Below are 25,378 nucleotides of genomic sequence, written 5' to 3' on the forward strand. Positions count from 1 at the left end.
CTTGAAACCATCTTGTATTTTGTCCAACTTTTTCATATAGAATTGACATCTGCAAAGATTGTAAAAGTGGAAGTGTGGACAGTTTTTTGTTGTTGTTGTTAAAAATTACTTGTCAATTTCTCTTGTTTCTACATCATGATTTTTACAAACTTGGTTTCTTCACTTGTTTTTAATATTTCTCAAGGATATATTATGAAATGTGATTTACTTATGTTTTCTTCATTAAAAGTTTTCATAAAAATTACACAGAAGTGTTCAAGACTTTTTATTTTTAATTTGATTTTATTAACCAACTCAATATTATGATATTTAATCTATTTTATTAAAGATATATTGCCAAGATACCTGTAATAAAAGTACATAAATAAACTTTTATACATTTTCCAATTCAAGTTGGAATAGAGTTCAGATAAAAGAATTAAAATTTCTTTTCCTTTAGAAAATTTTTGCAACAATATTTCATGTTAATTTTTTAATTTCTATTTTACATGATGTGAAATAGAATGTAGATTTATGCCATTTTTTAAGGTAAGAATCTAAACCATTGCATTTATCCATTCACACAGCATCTTAAGTATTTTTATATTTATAGTGTTTAGTAAAATTTGTAGCATAGGAAATTTACATTTTCTTTATCAATGAACAACACTTTGAATGGCTGTATTACATATTGTAATTCAGTTAGTTAAAAGACTTTCTGAACATTCTAAGAAAAAAAATTATGTTTGAAAGGTTATAAATTAGTGAGAACCAGTTTTACAAGTGGACTTCAGATTTTTTTCAAGGAAACATAATCATCCATGAAATTGAATTTCTTATATGTTATAACCCCTACAACTCTCTCCAGACCACTGCAGATTTCTTGAACCATGTGAGAATGAGAAAACAAAAATCAATCTTACCTTGGTGATGCAACCTCAAAGCAGATTAGAACTGTTAAAAAAAATAAGAGCAAATTTCTTTTGATTAAAATCTAACAATGCCAGTCCAGCATATTTCTTAGCTGATAACAAGGAAGTAACTAAATCATCTATAATTGCTACAGAGTAAGTTGGTGTTTCCCTGGAAAGAAGTACTCAGGGGCAGTGGGAGCCAGGATGTAGGAAGAAGTGTGGGTGGCCAGACATCCCTCACTGTCCCTCAGACAGAGCCCTGTCCCCACATACACTTACCTTGAAGCTTTATGAGGAAAGACAAGTCATACTCATTCCTAGTGTTCTTTTATAGGATCAGAGATGGAAAACACGTAGCCTCCTCCTCTTTCTTAAAACATATTTGGCAAAACATGTTTTTGGCAATGAATGTATCCAAGCATAATTCCCTTCATATTAAAGATGTTTGGATATAATTAGAAATATTTCCTCTCACATTGGGTTAAGTATATGAATCAATCTCCTATAAATAATTTGAGTTGTAGGCAATCTGAAAGTGATCTGCCTTTGGAATAATGTAAGGTGTTGTCTCAAAGACAGCTATGTTCTGGAATCCCTGGACTTTGTTGCCCTCTGTTCTTCTGTTTCACTGAGTTGCCTGTGTGAAATCTTTTCAACTGCCTGCATAATTGGAGATACTATACCAGGGAGAGAAGTTTCTGTTCTTTTAACAGAGTATTATGTTATAAAAAGATTCTTAGTTTATACCAAGATAGCATAGTTTCATTTTAGGTTTATTGTATTTTTTCAAGGATGCTTAGAAGTTTAATTTTAAAATTCATCTCATGAATATTTACCAAACATAGACTTTTGTTTTCCTCCAGTGTCAAGTCATGCTACTCACACTAAAACTTGGATTGCCTCACTGAATTGAGATGCCCTGCTTCTTTGATTAAAAGAAAATGCAAGCTGGTGTAAAATCCAGTTTGCTCTAGAAAATTAACATGGGGAAGTATAAGAAATCATAGGGAATTGGGGAGTTTTCAAAGTATACAGACCTATGATTGTTCTTGAACCAACTACCCTTAATATATATTTTACATTTCTTTACAAGCAATACTTGACTATTATTTTATACTTCAATTTTTAATTTTTTAATTTTTAAAAATTTTATTAAAACATCGTGGTTTTTAAAGTTATTAATGGTTAAGTTTCAGACAATGTTACAACATTGATCCTGTGTCCAGTGGCAATGTCCCTTCACCAGTGGCTCTAAGTTTTAAAAAAAATGTTTTCTTGACTGTGTCACCTTACATATTTTTATTAAGATATAAGTTCAATAAAATAAAAATGATTGCAAAATAGAGACATGATAAAAATTTATCCTCAGTCCCTGACCAATACTGTTATAAAAAGATTCTTAGGAAGAAACAGTATTTAAAAAATATACTCAGTATGATTGAACAAAAATTTTTTGACAATTTTTGTATGTTCTCTGCACATACTTTTAATAGGCAAAAAGTAAGTATAGCAGTCTGTCACTAATACCAAATTATGATGCATGTAAACCTTTACACTTGATTTTGGAACAAAATAAAACAGCCAGATCAAGGGAGATTCTATATCCTCTTTTACAAACATTGTGACAACAGGCATCCTAATAACCCGCTGAAATGTTTCCATTAGAGCTCTCTCCCAGTAATATTTATTTCTTATTTTTTAATTTTGTGATTGATGGCCACATCCAATTCTTACTCAGTGCTCGAGTGTTGTTTCTGGCATTCCTTAGGGACCATAACTTATTTGAGATCAAACCTGAATTTCTTACATGCAAACCACACACTCCAGTCCTTTGAGTCATCTTCCCAGCCCTCCCAGAGGCATTCAGACCAATACCCGTACTTATTATTTGACCTTTCCTTTGTACTTCCCAGGAAGGTTATATTTTTTACATTTTTGCATTTCAATAAAATTCAGTTTTAAAAATTATTAATCCTTGGTCAAAGAGATAGTAGAGATAATACAGGATGTAAACTGCTTGCCTCGTGCATGACTTACCTAAATTTGATCACTGGTACCAAGCATGGTCTCCCAAGCATCTCCAGGTGTGATCCCTTATCTGAGTGTGGCACACAGATAAGCGGAGAATAAAAAATGTCTTGATCCTCAAGAAAAGTTAAGTAATATAGCTTGCTTTATACCTGTTTTGTTTGGGGGGTGTTGAACTCATCAAAATGTTGAGTATCACACTCATCAAAGTGCTAAATGTGCATTTAACCTGCTTGGGAATGAATTATTTTACTTATGTCCTTAATAATTCACTTTAATTATTTACATGATTATAGAGGATATCATAAGTTATGAAATTAGACTGATAGTTTGTTGATATTACATTATAAAGTATAGAAAAATATTCTCTTTGCTCCAAACTTTATGGTCACCGATAGCTATCAAAGGGAGAAGGGCTACACCTTATCCTTCTTTTCTTCCTTCCTCCTTTCCCTTCCTTCCTTCCTTCCTTCCTTCCTTCCTTCCTTCCTTCCTTCCTTCCTTCCTTCCTTCTCTCCATTTGTTTATCTTTGCTTCCACTTGCTTGAGCAGTGGTGTTTTATCTTTGAAGATGCCTTTAGCTTCAATGCCATGAAGGTTTATACTCACATTTTCCTCCATGTATATTATGGATTCAGGTTTGATGTAGAGGTCTTTAATCCATTTTGATCTGACTTTCTTGGCTGGCATTAGAAAGAAGTCTGAGTTCTATTTTTCTTTTTCTTTTCTTTTCTTTTTTTTTTTTTTGCATTTAGCTGCTCAGTTTTCCCAGCACCACTTGTTGATGAAGTTTTACTTGCTCCACTTTATATTTCTTGTTTCTTCATCAAAGATTATCTAATCATATCTTTGAGGGTCGGTGTTAAAATGTTCTACTCTGTTCCATTGATATGTGAGTCTGCCTTTATTCCAGTACCATGCTGTTTTAATTACTATTGCTTTGTAGTGCAGTTTGAAGTAGGGGAAGTTGATACCTCCCACCTTCTTTCCTCCAAGGATTGCTTTAGCTATTAGCGAGATTTTGTTGTTCCATATGAATTTCAGGAGTGTTTGATCTATTCCTTTGAAAAATGTCATAGGAATCCTTATAGGGACCGCATTGAATCTATATAATACTTTGGGGACCATTGTCATTTTGACAACATTAATCTTCCTAACCCATGAGCAGGGGATGTGTTTTCATTTTCTCATATCATCTTATTTCTTGATGTAGGGTTTTGTAGTTTTATTTGTATAGCTCCTTCACCTCTTTAGTTAAACTGATTCCGAGGTACTTGACTTTTTGAGGCATAAATTGTGAAAGGAATTGTTTTTCTAAAATCTCTCTCTTTTCTTTCACTATGTGTGTACAGAAAAATCATGGACTTCTAAGTATTGATTTTGTTACTTGTCACTCTACTATACAAATATACTGTTTCTAGGAGCTTTTTTGTGAGGTCTTTGGATTGTCTAAGTGTACTGTCATATCATCTGCAAATAGTGAGAGCTTGATTTCTTTCCTATATGGATAGCCTTGATATAATTTTCTTCCCTAACTGCTATGGCAAGTACTTCCTGTACTATATTGAATAGAAGTGGTGACAGTGGGCAACCTTGTCCTGTCCCTGATCTTAGAGGGAAGGCTTTTATTTTTTTCCCCCATTGAGAATAATGCTTGCTGTGGACCTATGATAGATGGTTTTGACTATATTGAGGAAAGTTCCTTCGAATCCCATTTTGTTTTTTATCATAAATGGATTTTACAAATAATTTTATTACATCTATTGGTATAATCATATGGTTTTTTATTTTTTATTTTGATTAACATGGTGTATTATGTTGATTGACTTTTAAATATTAAATTATCCTTGCATCCTCTGGATGAATCCTACTTGGTCATGGTGTATGATCTTTTTGATAACTTGTTTGATTCTATTTACTAGCGTTTTTTGAGTATCTTTGCATCTGTGTTCATAAGGGATACTTGTCTCTATTTTTTCTTTTTTTGCATTATTTCTGTCTCTTTTGGATGTCAGGGTGATATTTTCCTCATAGAAACTATTTGGGAGTATTTGTTTCTTTAATTTCCTGTAAAAATTTGAGTAGGACTGGCAGTAGGTCCTTTTAAATGTTTGGAAGAATTCACTAGTGAATCCATCTGGACCTGTGTTTTTGTTTTTGGGAAGATTTTTAATTACCATTTCAACTTCCTCAATGGTTGATTTGATATGTCCAGGTATTCCAAAAATTCTTGGTTCAGCTTGGGGAGGTTATAGGAATCCAGGAATTCATCCATTTCTTCAAGGTTCTCTTGTGCTGCAAAGATTTTCAAGTAATCTTTGATGATCTAATGGATTTCTGTAGTTTCTGTTGTTATGCCCCCTTTGCATTTCTGAACCGGTTTATTAGAGAACTCTCTCTCTCTCTCTCTCTCTCTCTCTCTCTCTCTCTCTCTCTCTTTCTCTCTCTGTTTCTTTGTAAGTCTCACTAGTGGTTTATTGATTTTGTTTATTTTCTCAAAGAACTGGCTCTTGGTTTCATTGATATTTTGCGCTGAATTTTGGAATTTTGGCTCATTGATTTTTGCTTTAAGTTTTATTATTTGCTTCCTCCTGTCTGGTTTGAACTTCTTTTGTTGGTCACATTCCAAGATTTTGTCACATGATTTTGTCACAAGATTTTGACATGTTAGGATGTCTTTGTATATGTAGGATGAATCACAGAGTGGTTAAGAAATGCATGTCCATAGAGCGAAACAGAGTGCTGTGCTCTTCATGGCAGGTTCCGGGTTAGGAGGTACCTGTTAGACGAAAATTTCCCCCAGGGTCTATAGATGTCCTGCTTCTCACCTCACTCTTTTATGTTACATCCATATGTAACTACACAGTGTATTGTTATTAATGATAAAAGTTTTATGTGTTGATAAAAATGCATTATATTTTTTAAGCTTAATCACAGTTACACGAAAGAATTAGTGACCTAATTAAAAAGAATCACTTCAACCTGAACCCCCTGCATGAGACTCTAGTCAGTCTATATTTTGCATGTCCTAGAAAATTAGATTCCTGTAAGAGAACACAAGAACTTTACTAAACCCTCCTACATTTTGTTATTAGGGAAAAGCTGAAAGAAATAACTGCCATATTTACTGCCTGATAACCAACAACTATTAAATGGGGTTTTTTTTGGCCTTTGGAGCCACATCTGGTTAAGCTCAAGGTTTCTTCCTGGATCTCTGCTTGGGGATCACTTCTGGAAGTGCTCAGGGACCATATTGGGTATAAGGATGTAATGTAGGTCAGCTGCATGCAATGCAAGATCCTTATCCACTGTGCTATCTCTTCAGTCCCACATAGAAATATAATCTTAAAGTATTACTATGGACTTAAAATGAAAGCAAATACATTAACATTTATTAATTTGGGGTTAAATGGCATTATTTGATAGCTTTATAATTATTCAAACTTTGTCAACAATTCAGGAGAGAAATGCCAACGCTAGTCTAAAAGCATCCATACTCTTTATTTTCTTTTCAGGAAGCAAGAACAGGTGATAATTACAGATAATTTATATTCTGTGCTCTCTTCAGTCATCCCCTAGCATCAGAAGTGGATCATTATTCACTTATGATTTTCGTATGAACCTCCCGACTCTTCACTCGCAATTTGTTGACCTGGGATTCAGCAATGTCAGCCCGTTCCTCAGCCTCCTCCAGCTCATGCTGGATCTTACGGAATTTAGATAGATTTGTATTGGATTGTTCCTCCTGAGAATAAAAATGGAATTATAATGAATTAGTACTGTGTCTATTCTAGATTACACAGGCCTAATAGAATAAAAAACTTGGCATATTTGGAGAATAGAAAACTTACAGAAAAACATTATTAACTTACGTCCTCCTGCCTTGTCTTTATTATTAAAATTAGTATTTATTTGTAAATTAGTAACTTCATAAACAATTATATATAATTTTTAAACCCAAAATATTAAATTATGTGTCCACAAATTCAGAAACAAAAAAATGTAAAAGAAGGCATAAAATACTAAAGTGATGTTTATTAATGGTTGCCATAGGAGGATGATTGTTTGATTAAAAATGAATTTCTTAATAGTTGTTTTAAATTTGAATGAATTTTATCTTTTTTTTACATTTTAAAGCAAACATAATTTTTTCTCCATCGTATTGTAATGATTGTATGTAATGACTCGAGGGACAAAGTTGCTAATATTAAGTGATCCTTATATTATTGTATATAAATCTCATTAAGTCCTTGATAAAGTAAAGCATTTAGTGACTTAATATTTTATCTTTAACATAATCATGAATGAACCTATCCTTCATTTTTTCTCCTGTTTTAGTGTGAGAATTAAGATGATTTAGAAAGTTTTTCATCATTTCACATCCCTTAAAATGGTTTATAGAACCCAAGATACAATTTCTTATTTCTTGGAATTATTTATAATGCCCAAATGTTTTTTGAAATTTTAAAGCTATATATGCATCTAAGTACAAGTTAAGAAGCAATTCTGTAACAATTATTAAAACAATTTAGCAATACATATTATTCTAATAAAATTACCCATTTCTTTAGAAATTCCATTTTTTTCTAATGGTGATAGGAGATGAACAGACAGTTCCCCAACAAAGGCATAAGATGGCCAATCTACATATGAATAAGTAGCTCTCATTGTCACTTATGATTAAGAAAATGCAAATCAAAGTGATGACTAGATATCATTGTACAACAGTGACAATAAAATATATATATATATATATATATATAAGAAATAGTCAATGTTGATGGGGTTTTGTGAGAAAGATATATCATTCACTGTTGGTGGGAATGTCATCTGCTATGGACTCTGTGGAAAGTAATATGGTGCTCCTTAAAAAATATATACAACTTGAATTCCTGCTTGACCCACTTCTTAGTAAAAAATCTTACTCCAAAAAATTAAAAACATTAATTTGAAACAGTATGTGCACATCTGTGTCTACTGAAGCACTTTTTACAAAAATCAAGACATGAAAACTACCCATATGTTTAATTGCAGATGAATGGATAGAGTTTTAGTATATATACACATCGGAATATTACGCCAATATAAGAAAGAACAAAATCACAATTTTCCATGGCACGAACAGAACTAGAAAATTTAGTGCTGACTTAAATCAGTTAGAAGAAAAGGAGTTGATTCAGAGTTATCTCTCTCATGTTTGGAATTTAAAGATGCACCGTTCAGGAGCAACATAGGCCAAGGGATGCAGAAATGAAGAGTTGTGTGGAGAACCAAGTGTGTGTGTGTGTGTGTGTGTGTGTGTGTGTGTGGTGGGTGGGTGGGAAGGAGTGATTCTTGAATGGAAGGGTCTCTGCAACTCAGATAGAGAGAGATGGATGGATACTCTGCTAGTGGGCATGGTGTTATAATGATCAATAAAATTACCAATATGAGAAATCACAGAGTCTCAATTTTTTAAAATTCTTTTTTGGACATATATTTGAGTTTACATGAAAAATAGCCTCTCTGTAAATGGTTTATCTCCTTTCTCAAGTGTTTATTTTCCTTGATTAAGTTCATTCTAAGTAAATTTATTAATTCTCAAAAATATTATCAGACATAACTGAAGTAATAAAAATAAAAAAAAACAGGGGGGAGAAGAATAGCAAAGTAGGTAGAGAGCTTGCATTTGCATGCGGTCAACCCAGGTACCACATGTGGTCCTGTGAGACCCCAGAAATTATCCCTGAGCACAGAGCCAGGGGTAAATCATGGACATCAACATCTGTGATTAAGAAAAAGTATACTCTAATCTCAATTTATACCTCTATCTTTAATAGTATTTTTCACTTTATATATTTATATGTTGGCTGCATGCAAGGCAAACGCCCTACCGCTGTGCTATCGCTCTAGCCTGGCTGGAGCGATAGCACAGCGGGTAGGGTGTTCGCCTTACAAGCGGCCAACATGGCTGACCCGAGTTCGATTCCTCCGCCCCTCTCGGAGAGCCCGGCAAGCTACCGAGAGTATTCGATATGCCAGACACAGTAACAACAAAGTCTCCAATGGAGACGTTACTGGGCCCGCTCGAGCAAATCGACGATCAACGGGAGGGCCTTTTACCTTTATATTTATATGTAATGAAAATATAATTGTCCTTTAAAGACAGCTTTGACTTTATTCTATGGGTTTGTAAATTTAGCATCTTCCTGAATTGATTTTGTCATTAGTAATGATTTAGTAATAGAATTATTTTATTTCCAATTTTTAACCCAAATTTATTTATGAAATTTAGTAATATGAAAAATTTTGTTCATATTTCTTCTTCACTTTACAATTTCCTCACACAGTGGCTATAAAAATGTAGCTGTCAAAGAGATAGCCCAATGGGTGCTCCAAAATTTTTAAAAAGTGGCCTGTTTCCCCCCTCTTCTTTTCTTTCTTATTTTTGCTCTCTTTCTCTCTTTCTTTCTTTCTTTCTTTCTTTCTTTCTTTCTTTCTTTCTTTCTTTCTTTCTGTCTGTCTCTTTTTTTCTTTCTTTCCTTCTTTCTTTCCTGGGGAGGTTAGAGGGATGTGTTTTGTTTTTGTTTTATTTTGTCTTTCTTTTGTTTGATGGTGTCAGGGATTGAAACCAAGTTCTCACACTTCAGAGGCACTTGCTCTACTCCTCAGACCTGTGATTTTCTATTTTTTAAGGTTTCTTTGTGCATTAAAATTTTACTTTAAAATAAACTGATTATTATCATAAATAATAAGAAATGGGTACACACATTTACAGACAAACATTTCGGTACAGACATTTACCTATAAACTAAGAGCTCCTTACCAGAAGGAATAGTAAATATAATTAATAATTAGCTAGTCTTTCTAACAGAACTTTCAATATTACATATACTTACAGCCTCCTCAGCTTGTCTTTTGTAAGACTTCACTTTAGCCTGAAGCTTATCTACCAGATCCTGAAGTCTGAGGATATTTTTCCGGTCTTCTTCAGTCTGAAAGATCATAAAAACCATAAGCCTTATTTTGAAAGCATGTGACTATTACATTACTTCATATGAGGGATTCACATAAAGATGAAATATTTAGTCAAACAAAAATGATTTCTGTACCTGGTAAGTGAGTTCCTTCACTCTCCTCTCATGTTTTCGAAGACCTTTGACAGCTTCAGCATTACGCTTTTGCTCACTTTCAACCTCACCTTCCAGCTCACGTACCTGCAAATTAAACCACGCAGGGTCTCAGCACATCAGTGGTATAGTGATGTGGTAGACTGACACATCTGACTACAGAGTCAACAAGACTGACATATAAGATCCAAACTACAAAACCAAACTGCCTGTCAAGGTCACAACTGTGACATGGGAGGAGGGAACTTGAGAACGTTGGTGGAGGGAAGGTGACATTAGGAGTGATTTTGGTGTTCAAACATTGCCTAAAACTCAATTGTGAATCACTCTGTAAATCATAGTACCTTAATACATTGATAAAACAAAAGCAACAACAAGAGAAGAATTTTGATCTTATGAGCCATTGAGAATCAATAAAAATAGATACTGAACCACTCACTCTGGCCTCCAGTTTCTGGATCTGCTTCTTCCCACCCTTCAGGGCCAGCTGCTCAGCCTCATCCAGACGGAGTTGCAGGTCCTTCACTGTCTGCTCCATGTTCTTCTTCATCCGTTCCAGGTGGGCGCTGGTGTCCTGCTCCTTCTTCAGCTCCTCAGCCATCATGGCTGCCTAAATAGCAAAAAAAAACCAAAAACATATATATATATATATATATATATATATATAATATATATATATGTATCAAATGAGATACAGAGGATAGCACATCAAATATCAAAAATTAATTGTTTCTGTGTTTTCCTCTGCTCACATCAGTGATGGCCTTCTTGGCTTTCTCCTCTGCATTGCGGGCTTCTTGGACAATGTCCTCCATTTCTCCTTGAATTTGGGAAATGTCTGTCTCCAGCTTCTTCTTGGTGTTGATCAGGCTAGTGTTCTGTTTAAAAAGTTACAAAATTCTTAATGTTACCAAAGTATTGACTTTTTTTAAAAATTTTGCTTTTTGGGGGATCTCTGGAGTTCTGCATAGGGGCCACAAGGGAGACCATGTGATACAGGGAAATAAAATAGTGGGTTCATCCATGGTCACATTGTGCTCTGGCACTTAGACCTATCTTTTCAATCCCCATTAAAAATTTAGGTGAATATTTATAATGTAAATGTTCTTTGATGTTGTTAAGTAAAACTAAATCAAATAACAATATTATAGAAGATTGACTACTTTAAATGTATAGATCATAATAGGCCAAAGAGTTCACCTGCTCTTTGCCAATCACACCATTCAGTGGGACAAATTGTTCTAAGTAGTCTACATTTATCTACATATACACAAATAAATATAAATATTAAAGAACCACATAAATATTAACACCAAACAATGGCAAGCTTAGATATTCTAGATAATGAGTTACTAATAATTTGTAAACATCTAATATAAATGGGTAAATTTCTGTTTGCCACAGCATCTTGGAGGGGTTCCTCTTCATATCAAAAAAAAAGTTTAACAAAAATGAAATATTTATCATAAATATTTATGGAAAAAAGAATAAAATATGGGTGTCTTATAAAAAAGGCTTATATTTTCTGGTACATACAGCATTTATTGAAGATGAATTCTTTGTGTTAAAACTCACCTGGGTGTGCAGAAGCTGGACCCGCTCACTAGCATCCAGGAGTTCTTGTTCTGCGATTTTCCTGCTCCTTTCTGTCTGCTCCAGAGTGGCCCGCAACTCCTCAATCTCAGCCTGGAGCAGATTGGCTCTGCGCTCTACCATGGCCAGTTGTTCCTTTAGGTCCTCCTGGCCCCGAAGAGCATCATCTAGGTGGATTTGGGTGTCCTGTGAAATAAATGGTCATTGAGACATCTTGTTCTCAGGACTGCAGTAGCCCCCTCCCTCGGAGACAGGCTCTTGAACCCATTGACCTTGAGGATGCCCTGGGTGTTTCTGTAGTTCCTCAGGGCCTCTGCAGCCATGCGGTTCGAGTGGTTCAACTGAATTTCCATCTCATTGAGGTCTCCCTCCATTTTCTTCTTAATCCTGATGGCATCATTCCTGCTCCTGATCTCAGCATCCAGTGTGCTCTGCATAGACTCCACGACTCTGATATGATTTCTCTTCATCTGATCAATTTCCTCATCCTTCTCCGCAATTTTCCTATCAATTTCTGACTTGACTTGATTCAACTCGAGCTGGATGCGCAGGATCTTTCCCTCTTCATGTTCGAGAGAGGCCTTAATCACAGCAAGGGGTGATATTAATGATGAATAGAAGCATTAGAAAGTACTTTCACACACTCACCTTCTGATAATTTTGTGCTATTTGCCTTTTCATAGAGTCTATGTGTATGCCACACAGCCTAGTAGATGCCTGATTTTACTCTTTTAAGGTGCATAATTTGACCTTTACCTCTGCTTCCTCTAAAGCGGTCTGAAGTTCAGACTTTTCTTGTTCCACTTGTTTCTTTATTTTCTCCAGTTCATGGATCCGTTTCCCTCCTTCTGCAATCTGTTCTGTGAGGTCCGAAATCTCCTCTGGGTAAAAGAGAGATAAAGATTTATGAGACAGATGACATAAGAGAAAGATTACTCCAAGTCATTATTAGTGAAAGTGAAATAGACTCACGCTGCAAGTTTTTGTTTTCTCGTTTCAACGTTTCTAGATGATCCAAGGATTCCTCATAGGCATTTTTCATCTTGAACAGCTCAGTTCCCAGAGAACGGGCCTCCTTCTGAGAGGCCTCAAGTTCAGCATGGGTTTCCTCATACTTCTGTTTCCATTCTGCAAGGATCTGAAAATTCAGGACCTTTACCAACTTTAAATGACAGGGGAAAGTGTCAAGGAGTAGAGACTCCTGTAGAAATTACCTTGTCAAAGTTCCTTTGTTTTTTGTCCAGGGCTGCACAGGCCGCGTTTGTTCTCTCCACATCCAGCATGAGATCCTCCACTTCATTCTGAAGCCTCTGCTTGGTTTTCTCTAGGGAAGCGCATTTGGCGTTCACAGCTTCTACATGCTCCTCAGCGGCTTGTAGACGCTGGGCCAACTTCTTCCTAAAAAAAATATATGTTTATAAAGATAAGTGTTGAAAAACAGTAGTTCTAAATTATTGTCACACTGAGAAGTATTAGAAATTTATATTTAAAATACTGTCATTCATCAATTTATTCAACAAACTCTGGTGAGGTTTTTCTTTTTTTTATGAAGTAGACTAACCAGGCCCGACCCTGCTTAGCTTCCGAGATCAGACAAGATCGGGTGCTTTCAGGGTGGTATGGCCGTAGACACTAGCACAGTAGTGAATATGACAAGAAAGAAATCTATACCTCAGGAAGCTTATAATAAAGTGAACAGGAAAAGCAATTAACAGGTAAGGGACCAAGAAATAGTACAGTGATAGAGTACCAACCTAGCATAAGCATAACCCGGTTTAATTGTTAGTACCACATTTTCCCCTAAGCACATGGGGTGCAGCTTTGAAGGTATCCAGGGCACTTCCAGATATGGTTCTGGAGGCCTTCAGGACTACCACAGGTGGACTGGTAACCCCAGAACCACAGAGCCCAAGAAGTGAGCTCCCTAGGCTCTTACAGTGAATCAGTGGCCTAGTTGGCCAAGAATTGCCAATAGAATACCCAGACTTCTGGGAGCTCCCTGGGAAGTCCCCCTAAAAATATAACAATAAAATTCACAACATAGTACATACATGTGTAATGTCACTGTCATTGTCCTCCCATTGTTCATCGATTTGCTCGAGTGGGCCCAGTAACATTGTGAAAATTGTTACTGTGTTTGGCATATCGAATACATCACGGGTAGCTTGCCAGGCTTTGCTGCGCTGGCAAGATACTCTCGGTAGCTTGCCAGGCTCTCAAGAGGGTGGAGGAATTGAACTCGGGTTGGCCATGTTGGCTGCATGCAAGGCAAACGCCCTACTCGCTGTGCTATCGCTCCAGCCCGTGTGTGTAATGCAGGAAAACAAAATAGATGGGAGAAGGCAATTATTCTACATATTAAGGAAAGGCAATGTGATGGAGGAGATCACATTTAAGCCAACATCTGAAAAAAATCAGAGCAAGCTCTAGGGAGATTGGGAGGAGAGTGGCACTGGTAAGCCAAATTCCCTGAGGCAGCTTTTAATTTGCTTGACATACAGCAATATGACCTGACCGTCTCTAGAGATTTGTTATTCTTTTTTCCCCCTTTTTTTCTTTTGGGCCACTCCGAGCTGTGACAGGCTTTTTCCTGACTGTGGTCAGGGAATAATTACTCCTGGCATTGCTCAGGAACCATATGTGGTACTGGCGACAGAACCGGGGTCCACTGCATGCAACACAAACACTTTACCTGCTACAGTATCTTTCTCCCCATTCTGTGCTCTCTTACTTATATTTTTAGGTTAGATTTTAGGGCAGGGATCATGTTTGATTTATTTAGTTTTTATTTTCAGGGCCTGAGAGTGCTTGACAAGCAGGAGCTGACAAACATTTGAGCAAATTCCTTGAATCTTCAAAGATGTTTGGATTTTCCACACATTCTCTCACATCAACACCTACTTGGCCTCCTCCAGCTCTTCTGTGCGCTGGATGGCATCTGTCTCATACTTTGTCCTCCACTGGGCAACCTCACTGTTGGCCTTGGACAGTGCTCTCTGCAGCTCAGCCTTGGATTCTTGCTCCTCCTCATACTGTTCCCTCAGCAGGTCGCAGTCATGGCGGGAGGACTGCAGGGCATGGGCCAGGGCATTCTTGGCCTGTGACAATGTAATTTAATATTAAATTTTTAAGTTTCAACTTTTAATAGGTGGTGTAACTGGCTCCATTTTTAGGGTCAGAAAAAAATGTCATGATATTAATTACCTTTGTCTCCTCTTCAAGTTGCCTCTTTATTTCTTCAATCTGCTGAGTAAACGCTTGTTTGCCCCTTGATAACTGAGACACCAAAGCCTCTTTCTCATCTAGCTGACGTGAAAATTCACCTGATAGATAGAGGAATCATTGATTATACTGAAGGAAAAATTATACAAATATAATTAGAAATAAATTTAAAAGTTTTAAGCCCTCTAATAAGGTTGAGTTCTCTATTCACATCTTTGCTGAATGTCAACTATTTACATTTTTATGATAAAATTGGGATATGAAACTGAGTAAATGAATTTTGTTTAAATTCTTTAATTTTTTTCATAGCTAATTATTTTATATTTCATGACGTGAAACCCTGGTGATAACTGTCAAAAAGGACACTAAATGTCTAATTATGCATAGTCCTTATTTTAAACAACATTTTAGGAATCTAACTTGTCACTCTGTATATCAAAATTGTATTGACTGTATAAATTTAAAGAAAAAAACACAAGATGTTTGTGGTGGAACAGAAACTGGATGCAGGCCAAATACTCCCTCAGTATGGCCACATACTCAAGGCATTTCAGAAGCAGCTTAATTCAGTCCTAGTGAAATCTTTGTCTCCAATGTTGTCCCCAAATGACCCTGCAAGCAGGTTGAGTCTGAGCTCTTCAGTTATTCCCATGTGTGCTCAGATGCCTTTCTTAGGCACTGACACCACCAAGTCAGTTGTTTTCACATCATCTTCCATCTCAGAAACCATGGGAGAGAGGCAGTTACCGGATTCAGTTTGTAAGCGTCCCCTCTGGGTTGTCAGGTCATTTATCAGTCGCTGCTGCTCTTCTTCTTTTGATTTTAGTTCACTCACTTGGTCCTCCAGAGTGCGGCACATTTTTTCTAGGTTACCCTGTGAGAGAATAAAAAATTAAATTAAAACTTTTAGATATAAAATTTCTGTTGCTACAATTTGTTATAAAACAGAAATATATTTTGACATAAACCAACATTTTTAGGTAATCTGATATACACAATAGCAGGGACTGGAGCGATAGCACACCGGGTAGGGCATTTGCCTTGCACACAACTGACCCGGGTTCGATTCTCCCGTCCCTGCAGAGAGCCCAGCAAGCTACCGAGAGTATCCTGCTCGCACAGCAGAGCCTGGCAAGATCCTGTGGCTTATTCCATATGCCAAAAACAGTAACAACAAGTCTCACAATGGAGACATTACTGGTGCACGCTCGAGCAAATTGATGAACAACAGGAGGACAATGCTAGATTGCTGATGTACACATTTTTATCTATTCTAGAATTGTTGTCATAAGTGGAATATATAAATTGGGAAAAAGTTTGGTTAGTATAATACCAAGATTTAAAGAGTAAAAGTATAATACCAAGATTTAAAGAGTATATTTAAATATAAGATTTTGTAAGAATATAAGATTTTGTGAGAATTGCATAGTATGGTATATAAATATTTTTTATGTAAAATGAAATTTTGCTTATTACATAATTGAAAATATTTTAGATTTGTGTTATCCAATGGGAGACCATAAGAGTATAAATAGGCTAGGTTTTAAAGCTGTTTATATTGCTAGTATGATGAGGGTTAACTTCTTTGAATTTTAGTTTCTTCATATGTTATAAAGAAATAACACTCTTTCCAATATACTTCTGGCTAAATTCCCAAAATCTGCAAAAAAAATAATAGTAGTGTGCAAAATTCTCTGAGAGGACCACGAATAAAGTATGATTGCTTCTGTGAGTAACACGATTCCCAGAGTTTATAATACCTTAGCTTTAGAGATGGTGTCTACGTTACTAGCAAGATCATCGATTTCCATCTTCATTTCACTCTTCTCCTTCTCCAGCTTCTGCTTGACCCTCTGCAGGTTGTCTATCTGCTCCCCGAGCTCGGCCACACTGTCTGCGTGCTTCTTCCTCAGGGTGGCTGCCGTGGCTTCATGCTGCAGGGTGGCCTCCTCCAGGTCTCTGCGCATTTTCTGGAACTCAGCCTCCCGCTTCTTGTTCATCTCAATCTGGGCTGATGTGGCCCCTCCAGCCTCTTCCAGTCGCTCGCTGATCTCCTCCAGTTCCCGGGAGAGGTCAGAGCGCTGCTTCTCTGCTTTGGCCCTGGAAGCCCTCTCTGCCTCAGTTTCCTCCTCCAACTCTTCTATGCGGGCCTGAGAGTGGTGAAAAGTACAAACTTAAGTTCTTCATAATTGTGACTATTTGAGCAAGACATAAAAATATGGACTGACCTGCAACTCTTTGATTTTCTTCTGCAGCTGAATGCCAAGGGCCTGTTCATCTTCAATCTTGCTTTGCAGATTGCCAATTTCAAATTCTTTCCTTTTTAAAAGTAGGAAAAAAACACAATGAAATCCATATTTACCATTGAAAAAATCCTATGGACAATTATTTTATACTTACTTTTTGAGCCTTTCATCAAATTGCTGCTTTTCATTTTCAATGTCCATTATGGACTCTTGGGCCAACTTGAGATCACCCTCAAGTTTCCTCTTAGCCCTTTCTAGGTCCATGCGAAGTTTCTTTTCTTGCTCCAACGACCCTTCAAGCTAAGTGTGATATTATCATCAAAAGGGGATAATTATCTTAATTTACAAGAAAAAGATTTTTTGACAACACTACACGTACATCATCTACTTGCTGCTCTAACTTGATTTTAGCTTTGGTCAGGGTGTTGACCTTGTCCTCTTCTGCCTGAAGGTCATCCAGGGTCTGCTGGTGGGCCTCTTGGAGGGCCTTTTTCTCCTTGGTCAGTTTTGCAATGGTTTCATCTAGACCTGCCATCTCTTCCGTAAGATTTTTCACCTTAAAAGGTAAAAATACATTGTGTTCCACATTCTACCTTTTGTCAATTTGATTCTATATTTATACTCCATAATGATAATAAAACATACTGAAGTAATAAAATATATAGGAGGTAACTTAGGTGAACTGTTCTGTAATATTAGTTTTAGAGATGTCTTTGGGAATTTGATCTCAATGATAAGGAAATGAAAGCAAAATTTAAAAATTTAGACAACATCAAATTTTAAAAAACCTTTTAATCATTAGTAGAATAAAATGACAATATACTAAAAAAGATACTCGTGGAACAAGATACCACATACCTGATAAAGGTTTACTATCCATTATACATATAAAACTTATGAAACTCAACAATAGAAGACAGCACAATTGAAAATAAATTGAGTTTTTGAATAGACAATTCTCCAAAGAAGATACACAGATGACCAAAAGGTACATGAAAATAGACTCAACATTACTCATTTTTAAAGAAATACAAATCAAAACTCCAATAGAAATCACTCTAAAAGTAAGGGAAACTCACATTAAAAAATTACAAGTTTTTGTGAAAATCTGGAGTAAGGGAAACCCTCATGCACTATCCATTTGAATGAACGCTGATTTTGGACAATGGTATGGCATTTTTTCATGAAGTTAAAAATAGAACTACTACATAATGTAATAATCATACTACAAGGTAGCTTGTGTGACATTATTAACTCAGAAACATATCTACCAAAAGTTTATTGCAGCGTTATTTACAATAGCTAACCTATGAAAAGGACAAAAGTGTCCACTGAATGATGATTAGATAAAGAAGAAATGTTTTGAGGCCTGGAAGATGATTCAAATGGTTGTAGTACATGCCTTACATAAGGAAACCTGAAATTCAATATCCAGCTCTGCTTGGTGCCCTAAGCTTCACTGGGAGTGACTCTCAAGCCTGAGTTGGGGGTAGATCCCAAACCATGAGGTATTATCCACAAAGCAAATAAATAAAAATATAAGATGTGTTATATATTCATGACAGCCTACAATTTAGCTATCCTCCCATTGTTCATCGATTTGCTCGAGCGGGCCCAGTAACGTCTCCATTGTGAGACGTGTTACTGTGTTTGGCATATCGAATACGTCTCGGGGAGCTTGCCAGGCTCTGCCGAGTGAACGAAATACTCTCGGTAGCTTGCCGGGCTCTCCAAGAGGGGCGGAAGAATCGAAACTGACTTGGCCAGGCTGGAGGCTTGCAAGGCAAACGCCCTACCGCTGTGCTATTAAAAAAATAAAAGAAGAAGAAAAGAACGGGTGACTAGGTATGTATAGCATCAACTCAACCCAAATCTCTGAAGGTTTTGTGAGGCTTGGAAACAGGATTTTTAAAGCATGCCGGCTGGTTCCAACCAACATCAGGGTGGAGAGCCACGGGTACCCCCAGCTCCAGAGAAAGGGAACTGGAACTGTGATCCACACAGCCAGTGCAGACATCGAGTCTGAGCCCCAGTGCGTGGGAGCGCCCGCGGCCTCACTATTATTTAGCTATACGAAGATAAAATTCTGATATACACACAAAACAGAAGGGGCTTGAAAATGTTACGTTAAATGAAATAAGAACTAATCAAATGACAAAACACAATAAGAACCAGTGAATATTTTCAGCAAAATCGAAATTGTCAGGTGCAGGTGGTCATGGGATGGACAAAAGGTAGAAGGGAGAGTGGCAGTGTTTTCTTATCTTTTATTTTTTAAAAATAATGAACTACAAACTATGAAATAATGAGCTGTAAATTTCCAGGTATATGTCATGGAAATACATGTGGGAATATCATATGTTACATGTTATACCTTATTCTCTGTAGCGTGTTTCTCCTTTTCCACCTTGGCCAGTGTCAGCTCAAGGTCATCTATGTCTTTCTTCAGTTCTGAACATTCATCCTCCAGCTTCCTCTTCTTGGCCGTCAGTTCAGCATTGATCTCTTCCTCATCCTCAGCTCTCTCTGTCACCTCTTTGATTTTGGCCTCTAGCTGGATTTTGGTTTTGATCAGCTGGTCACATCTTTCTTCTGCATCAGCCAAGCCTTCAGCTTCCTTGAGGTGGAAATAGAAATTGGTATAAAATAATGAAATATCTTACAGTGATAATATTGGAAATGTTGTTAAACTTTTATGAACCACTGTGTGCAAACCAGAATATATTATATTTACTCATAAAATTCATAAGGTAGTGTCTTTTTTATAGAAAAGAATATTCTGTGACAGTTTAGAAAGCCCATTTCCAAAAGAAAGCAGTAAAGCAAAAGTTGGGAAGAATTTGGTTTGACAGCTATGAATTTATTGAGCAAAAAGGACCAGGAGGGGAGAAGGCATCTCACCAAAATAAATTCAAGATGCAATAGATACTGAACTATTTCTTTTTATTTTTTGTTTTTAGGCCAAACCTGAATGTGCTTAGGTCTTACTCCTAGCTCTGTACTAAGGAATCACTCTGGTCCAGCTTGGGATTCCAGGGATTGAACCCAGGTTGGCCATGTACAGCGCAAATGCACCACCTCCTATGCTCTGCCCCGCAAAGTATTTCTTCAATAGTATGATCCTGATGTAAGGCTTGAGATTCAAGTTTAAGCAGAAAGTAATCAATAAAGTTCCATCAAGCTTCTATAAGTGTTTTCAGTAAAGAAAGTTGGGGTACACAGTTTTAACTTGACATACCTTTGTTTCACTGTGACTTCCTTGATAACCACCCTAGCTGACCTGTACAGACTTGTCTTAATTAAAGCTTTAAGCTAATGTCTGAAGCTATGTGAGCAAGTTAGCATTTTTAGTCTCTTCCATATACACAGCAGGCATACATGTTATTAAAATTACTTTTAACTTGCTAATCTTTCTAATCTTAAAAAAAAGGTTGGGTGAACAGAAAATGAGAAACTTATACATGCATAGACATAATATATGCTATATGAGCAAATTGGTACATGACAGATTCTAAGGCATTCTCTGGGAACAATGGAAGATAATTTTATATATATTTAAAGGAGTGGGACAGAAAAGCAGCTCTCTTTTTCTCTCTGTAATATAGAGGAAGGAATTATTACATGACTCAAACATAACAGAAAATACCAAGTTTAACAGAAAAAAATATATGATTTTGTGTTGTACTAGAATTACACTAAACCAATTCAATTAATCCCAAGAAAAATGCAATCTTATATATTACATTTTAGAGTTAAAGGAAGCAGTTCTAAAATTATAAATCCAAGAATGAGCAATGATCAGAATGAACAGAAGACAAGAAAATTGGGAGCAGGCAGAAAATTTTGGAGCTTCTGAGGAAGTCCAGAAGTGACATGAGTCACTATTATGAGCATATTGGAAAGAGTAAAACTATAGTCCAATGAAATTTTCTATATAGTACTGCCATTTTTCAGCTGTGTATGCCATGATTTTATACCAACCAACATCTAGAATTTCAAGGAAGTTTTAGAGGAAAAAAGTCACTCTCCATACCATCGTCCCTTAATATTTTCTTTGCTATAGTTTTAGTTGGGAAAGTTATGTTCAAAGTCAAAGTGATTTCGAATCTATAAGCTGATAAAATTTTTCAGAATGGAAGACATTTCTAGACAAGTCTACTTCATTATCCTGTTCTTGGTTTGGTAGTTTATTGGGTAATCAAGTAATATGTTAATTTTATTAGTATCATCACCTACACTTGCGGTAAGTGTCTCCCATACTAGACTACCCAACTGATTGATATCAATGGTCAAAATTCTAGCAATTATACCCTTATTAGTGATACCCAGGATGATGTCATTTCTTACAGACTGAACTTGAAGCTGCAAGTCATTTTTCTCTTTTAACAGTGACACCATCTTTTCTTCTAGTTCCTTCCTTTTTGCCTCTGACTTGGCAAGCTCATCTTTTGTTTTCTGAAATTCTTCCTTCATGTTGGCCATTTCTTTCTCAGTTTCTGCACTTTTGAGCAGAGGCTTAATTTTGAAGAACAGTTTCATCCAGGGCCAGTGCTTGACATTCATGAACGCACGAACATTATACTGGATACAGAAGATAGATTCCCTTGAATTCAAATGATGGAATTAGATATGGTATGGAATATGAAATGAAAGTTTTTTTGGTGTTAGTTGCTAGAGTTTATGTTCCTATTATATTTTTCACCTGATTTCAAAACACATATGAAAACAATATACCTGGGGAGTAATGGTCACCCATTTAGCTACATCAGTGTATGTCAAAGTAAATGTTATAAGAATAATTTGATTTATTTTTAATAATACTGATTCCTGAACCTTATCCACATAGAACAATGTTAATATTTGAGGTGGGACCCCAAAAGTTAAATTTTAAACAAAATAGCACAGCGGGTAGGGCGTTCGCCTTACACGCGGCCAACATGGCCGACCCGAGTTCGATTCCTCCGCCCCTCTCGGAGAGCCCAGCAAGCTACCGAGAGTATTTGATATGCCAGACACAGTAACAACAAAGTCTCCAATGGAGACGTTACTGGGCCCGCTCGAGCAAATCGACGATCAACGGGAGGGCCTTTACCTTTACCTTAAACAAATTTATAAGAGATGTTAATGATGCAAGTCCAAGCACCACTCCTTAGGATTTAATGATTTACATTAATGCTTTACAAACTTTGCTGTGCCAACTAAGAGTGGGCATAGGATAAAAGGACCCATTACAAACCAGGATTTATTTGAAATTTTCTGTTTTATATTTTAATATTGTGTAAAATCTGCATGGTGGTATTTAACAGCTTAACATTAATTTTGATCTACATTATTTTATTAGATTAACTCATGTAGATAACTAACTGCCTAAATATACATACATATGGACATAGATATATGTATGGAGACATGTAGAGAGGGATGAAAACTTATGAACAAATTTATTTTTAAGCATAGCATTATAGAAAATACGGTTCAAAATTGCTTATTCTAAGTTATTTATGTACATTTTTTGAGGGTTGAGACCACACCTGGCTCTGAGTGCAGAGATACCTACTGGTGAACTCAGGATAGAATCTAGTTGGGTGCATGCAAGGCAAATGCCCTTCCTGCTATCTCAATGGTTCCAGTATTTGCAGATAGATAGATAGATAGATAGATAGATAGATGACAGCTAGATAGATAGATAGACAGACAGATAGATAGATGTACAATTGCCAATTTATAGTGCATTCCTCAGGGGCTAGAGTGATAATACAGCGGATAAGTATGACAAGGTTTGATCCCTGGTATCCCATGTATTTCCCCAAGCACTGCCAGGAGGGATTCTTGAGTGCAGAGCCAGGAGTATGTCTGTGCATCCCAGATGTGGGTCAAAAACAAAAATTCAGTAAATAATAATAAAATAAAATGCATTTCTCACTATGAGTCCTGTTCATGTACATTCTGAAATTTAAGATATCTATTTCTTAGATGCCTCAGACTCTTAAATTACTAAAATTTTTATACCTATATAACATTGTGTTAACTTAGAGAAACAACTATTTTGCAGACTTTGATGTTTAAAAATCATAATGTAGAAATTATTAAATATGTTATTTGTGTATTTTGTATAAAACCATGGTTGAAAATATATGGAATTAAGTATCTTATATTAATAAACAAAACAAATTCTTATTAGAACTGGGTGCTAGAAAAAGTTTTCCTTACTGTGGAAACATATAAGAACATGTTTCCTCTTAGTAAATAAAAGCTACCTGCATTTAAGCCTACTTTAAATTTCATGATTTTATACCTTCTTTCCACCATTTTCTGGTACTCCAGTCTTGCCAAGTACCCTCTGCACATGGCCTGGGTTCGGGTGATCAGTTGGGCTAACTTTTCATCTCGCATCTCCTCTAGAAGCCCCAGAAGACCAGCTTTGAAAAAGACCTGTGTGTGAACAGAGTTAATGTTTGGAAACTTTGCATAAACTTTGAAGCACAGGAATCTTGTCAGGTAGATGTTAGGGATTATTACCTTTGTGTGTCCAAATTTATACTGGGTATGGTCAATGTCGATGGACCCAAGGAGCTTCTCAGAAGCCTTCTTGCTGTCAATGAATTGTCCCTCAGGTATTGCACTTGCATTTAATACCTTGTATCTGTTAAAAAACAAAGTTTTGTAAAACTCAGTTTGAAGCTATTAATAATAGACAATAATATGTTAGTAATTAGCTCAAGCGGGCCCAGTAATGTCTCCATTTTGAGACTTGTTGGTATTGTGTTTGGCATATTGAATATATATGCCAAGATACTCTTGGTAGCTTTCCGGGCTCTCTGAGAGGGAGGGAGGAACCGAACCCGGCTCAGATGGGCAGGCTGCGCGCAAGACAAATGCCCTACTGCTGTGCTATGTTAGTAATAGTAATATTGATAGTATATTAGTCGAACTTATTGCTATTATAATAATATCCTTCTTGTTGAATTATATAGCAACACATAGAGAAAATAGCAACATAGTATAAGTAATAAATAGTAATTTATTACTCATTTATATCATTTACTACATCAACATATTAGTAGCATTAAATAATATAAATATATTAAATGACAAATATTTATTGACCCACAAAAAATATACTTTCCAAATATGGTTTTTGTCCATGGACTCTGTACAGGATTTTGTATAAATGGAATGTCATTTTAGTATTGTCTATTCTTACTACATTTTACTTCCTGCATAGTTGCTTACAACTTTCTGTCTCCTTAGACTTAATAAAAAAAAAGGCAAAGGTAAAGGTCCTCCCGTTGATCATCGATTTGCTCGAGCAGGCCCACTAACGTCTCTATTGGAGACTTTGTTGTTACTGTGTTTGGCATATCGAATACGTCACGAGGAGCTTGCCAGGCTCTGCCGTGTGGGCGAGATACTCTTGGTAGCTTGCCAGGCTCTCCAAGACTTAATAAAGTCTATATAATATATAATATAATCTTTTACACATTTTTTAATATTCAGTTCAGTGATTTTCAACATCTTTATTCCTCCAGACTGGTAAAAAATAAGAAAGACACTTTGATTATTTTCAGAAAGCTATGCACAAATTAAAATATTTATAATATTTTTATGTGCCAGTTATTATAAAATTAAACTTTTATCCAAGCACTCCCTATTGTATTAAGCATCAGTAACCTCATCATGGACTAGCACTAGTCCTGGGACAGGCAACTGAAAACCACTGGTGTCACCAAGAAAATGCGGTACATTGTATTTGCTAGATGTGTTTTCTTTTTAAGATCCTTTGACCAAGAATAGTAATCCTGTTATTGAAGAATCTGGTAGATGATGCCAATCAAGCAGCTGCAGTGAGCTGGAAGACTTTTCCTCAACTAAGATAACCACAGGAGCACCAAGGAGAGGGGCCTCCAGCAGTTTTACAAGTGCTCCAGAAGTAGAACTCTAACCAGGGACTGGCACCAACGTGGAGGTTTTCCCCCAGAGATACAGAGGCTATGGGGACCATGACCACGAAAGCAGTGACCACTCACATGACCAAAGTTAATTTAACCTTTCATAGTGCTTTGGACTCATATCTCAATCTCCATTACCTAATTCTTATGAGAACAGCCTGACTATTCCAAACACATTACACCAAGAGTCCACTAGCCTATTCCAATCAAAATAATCCCCAAACTCACCAAAATAATGGTTAACACAAAAACCTGATTAACATCATGTAAAAGAACATGCTCCCTGAAGTTGAACTAGAGGCCCCACATAACTCACATGGAAGCACAAGAGGAAGTTA

The 25,378-nt window shown here is 36.3% G+C and overlaps 1 protein-coding gene across 1 annotated transcript in view; it reads right to left on the reverse strand.

Annotated features, from left to right (window-relative positions):
* Positions 1–25,378, reverse strand: part of LOC130027254 (myosin-1) — a 67,973-nt gene that overhangs the window by 24,237 nt on the left and 18,358 nt on the right. Inside the window, exons 18-38 of the mRNA XM_056117927.1 lie at positions 23,611–23,734; positions 23,387–23,523; positions 21,439–21,694; positions 19,466–19,708; positions 17,471–17,647; positions 17,246–17,391; positions 17,074–17,164; positions 16,606–16,995; positions 15,593–15,719; positions 14,828–14,946; positions 14,525–14,721; positions 12,838–13,021; positions 12,596–12,761; positions 12,380–12,504; positions 11,896–12,204; positions 11,606–11,809; positions 10,783–10,908; positions 10,470–10,640; positions 10,013–10,117; positions 9,800–9,895; positions 6,473–6,666 (exon numbers count right to left, since the gene is read on the reverse strand). Coding sequence (XP_055973902.1) covers positions 6,517–6,666; positions 9,800–9,895; positions 10,013–10,117; positions 10,470–10,640; positions 10,783–10,908; positions 11,606–11,809; positions 11,896–12,204; positions 12,380–12,504; positions 12,596–12,761; positions 12,838–13,021; positions 14,525–14,721; positions 14,828–14,946; positions 15,593–15,719; positions 16,606–16,995; positions 17,074–17,164; positions 17,246–17,391; positions 17,471–17,647; positions 19,466–19,708; positions 21,439–21,694; positions 23,387–23,523; positions 23,611–23,734 — 3,643 coding nt within the window. The 3' untranslated portion in view covers positions 6,473–6,516. Of the gene's footprint in view, positions 6,667–9,799; positions 9,896–10,012; positions 10,118–10,469; positions 10,641–10,782; positions 10,909–11,605; positions 11,810–11,895; positions 12,205–12,379; positions 12,505–12,595; positions 12,762–12,837; positions 13,022–14,524; positions 14,722–14,827; positions 14,947–15,592; positions 15,720–16,605; positions 16,996–17,073; positions 17,165–17,245; positions 17,392–17,470; positions 17,648–19,465; positions 19,709–21,438; positions 21,695–23,386; positions 23,524–23,610; positions 23,735–25,378 lie in introns of the transcript that reaches the window.

Source organism: Sorex fumeus, unplaced genomic scaffold (assembly GCF_029834395.1).
Source record: "Sorex fumeus unplaced genomic scaffold, SorFum_2.1 ptg000036l, whole genome shotgun sequence".
In the NCBI taxonomy this organism is placed as follows: domain Eukaryota; kingdom Metazoa; phylum Chordata; class Mammalia; order Eulipotyphla; family Soricidae; genus Sorex; species Sorex fumeus.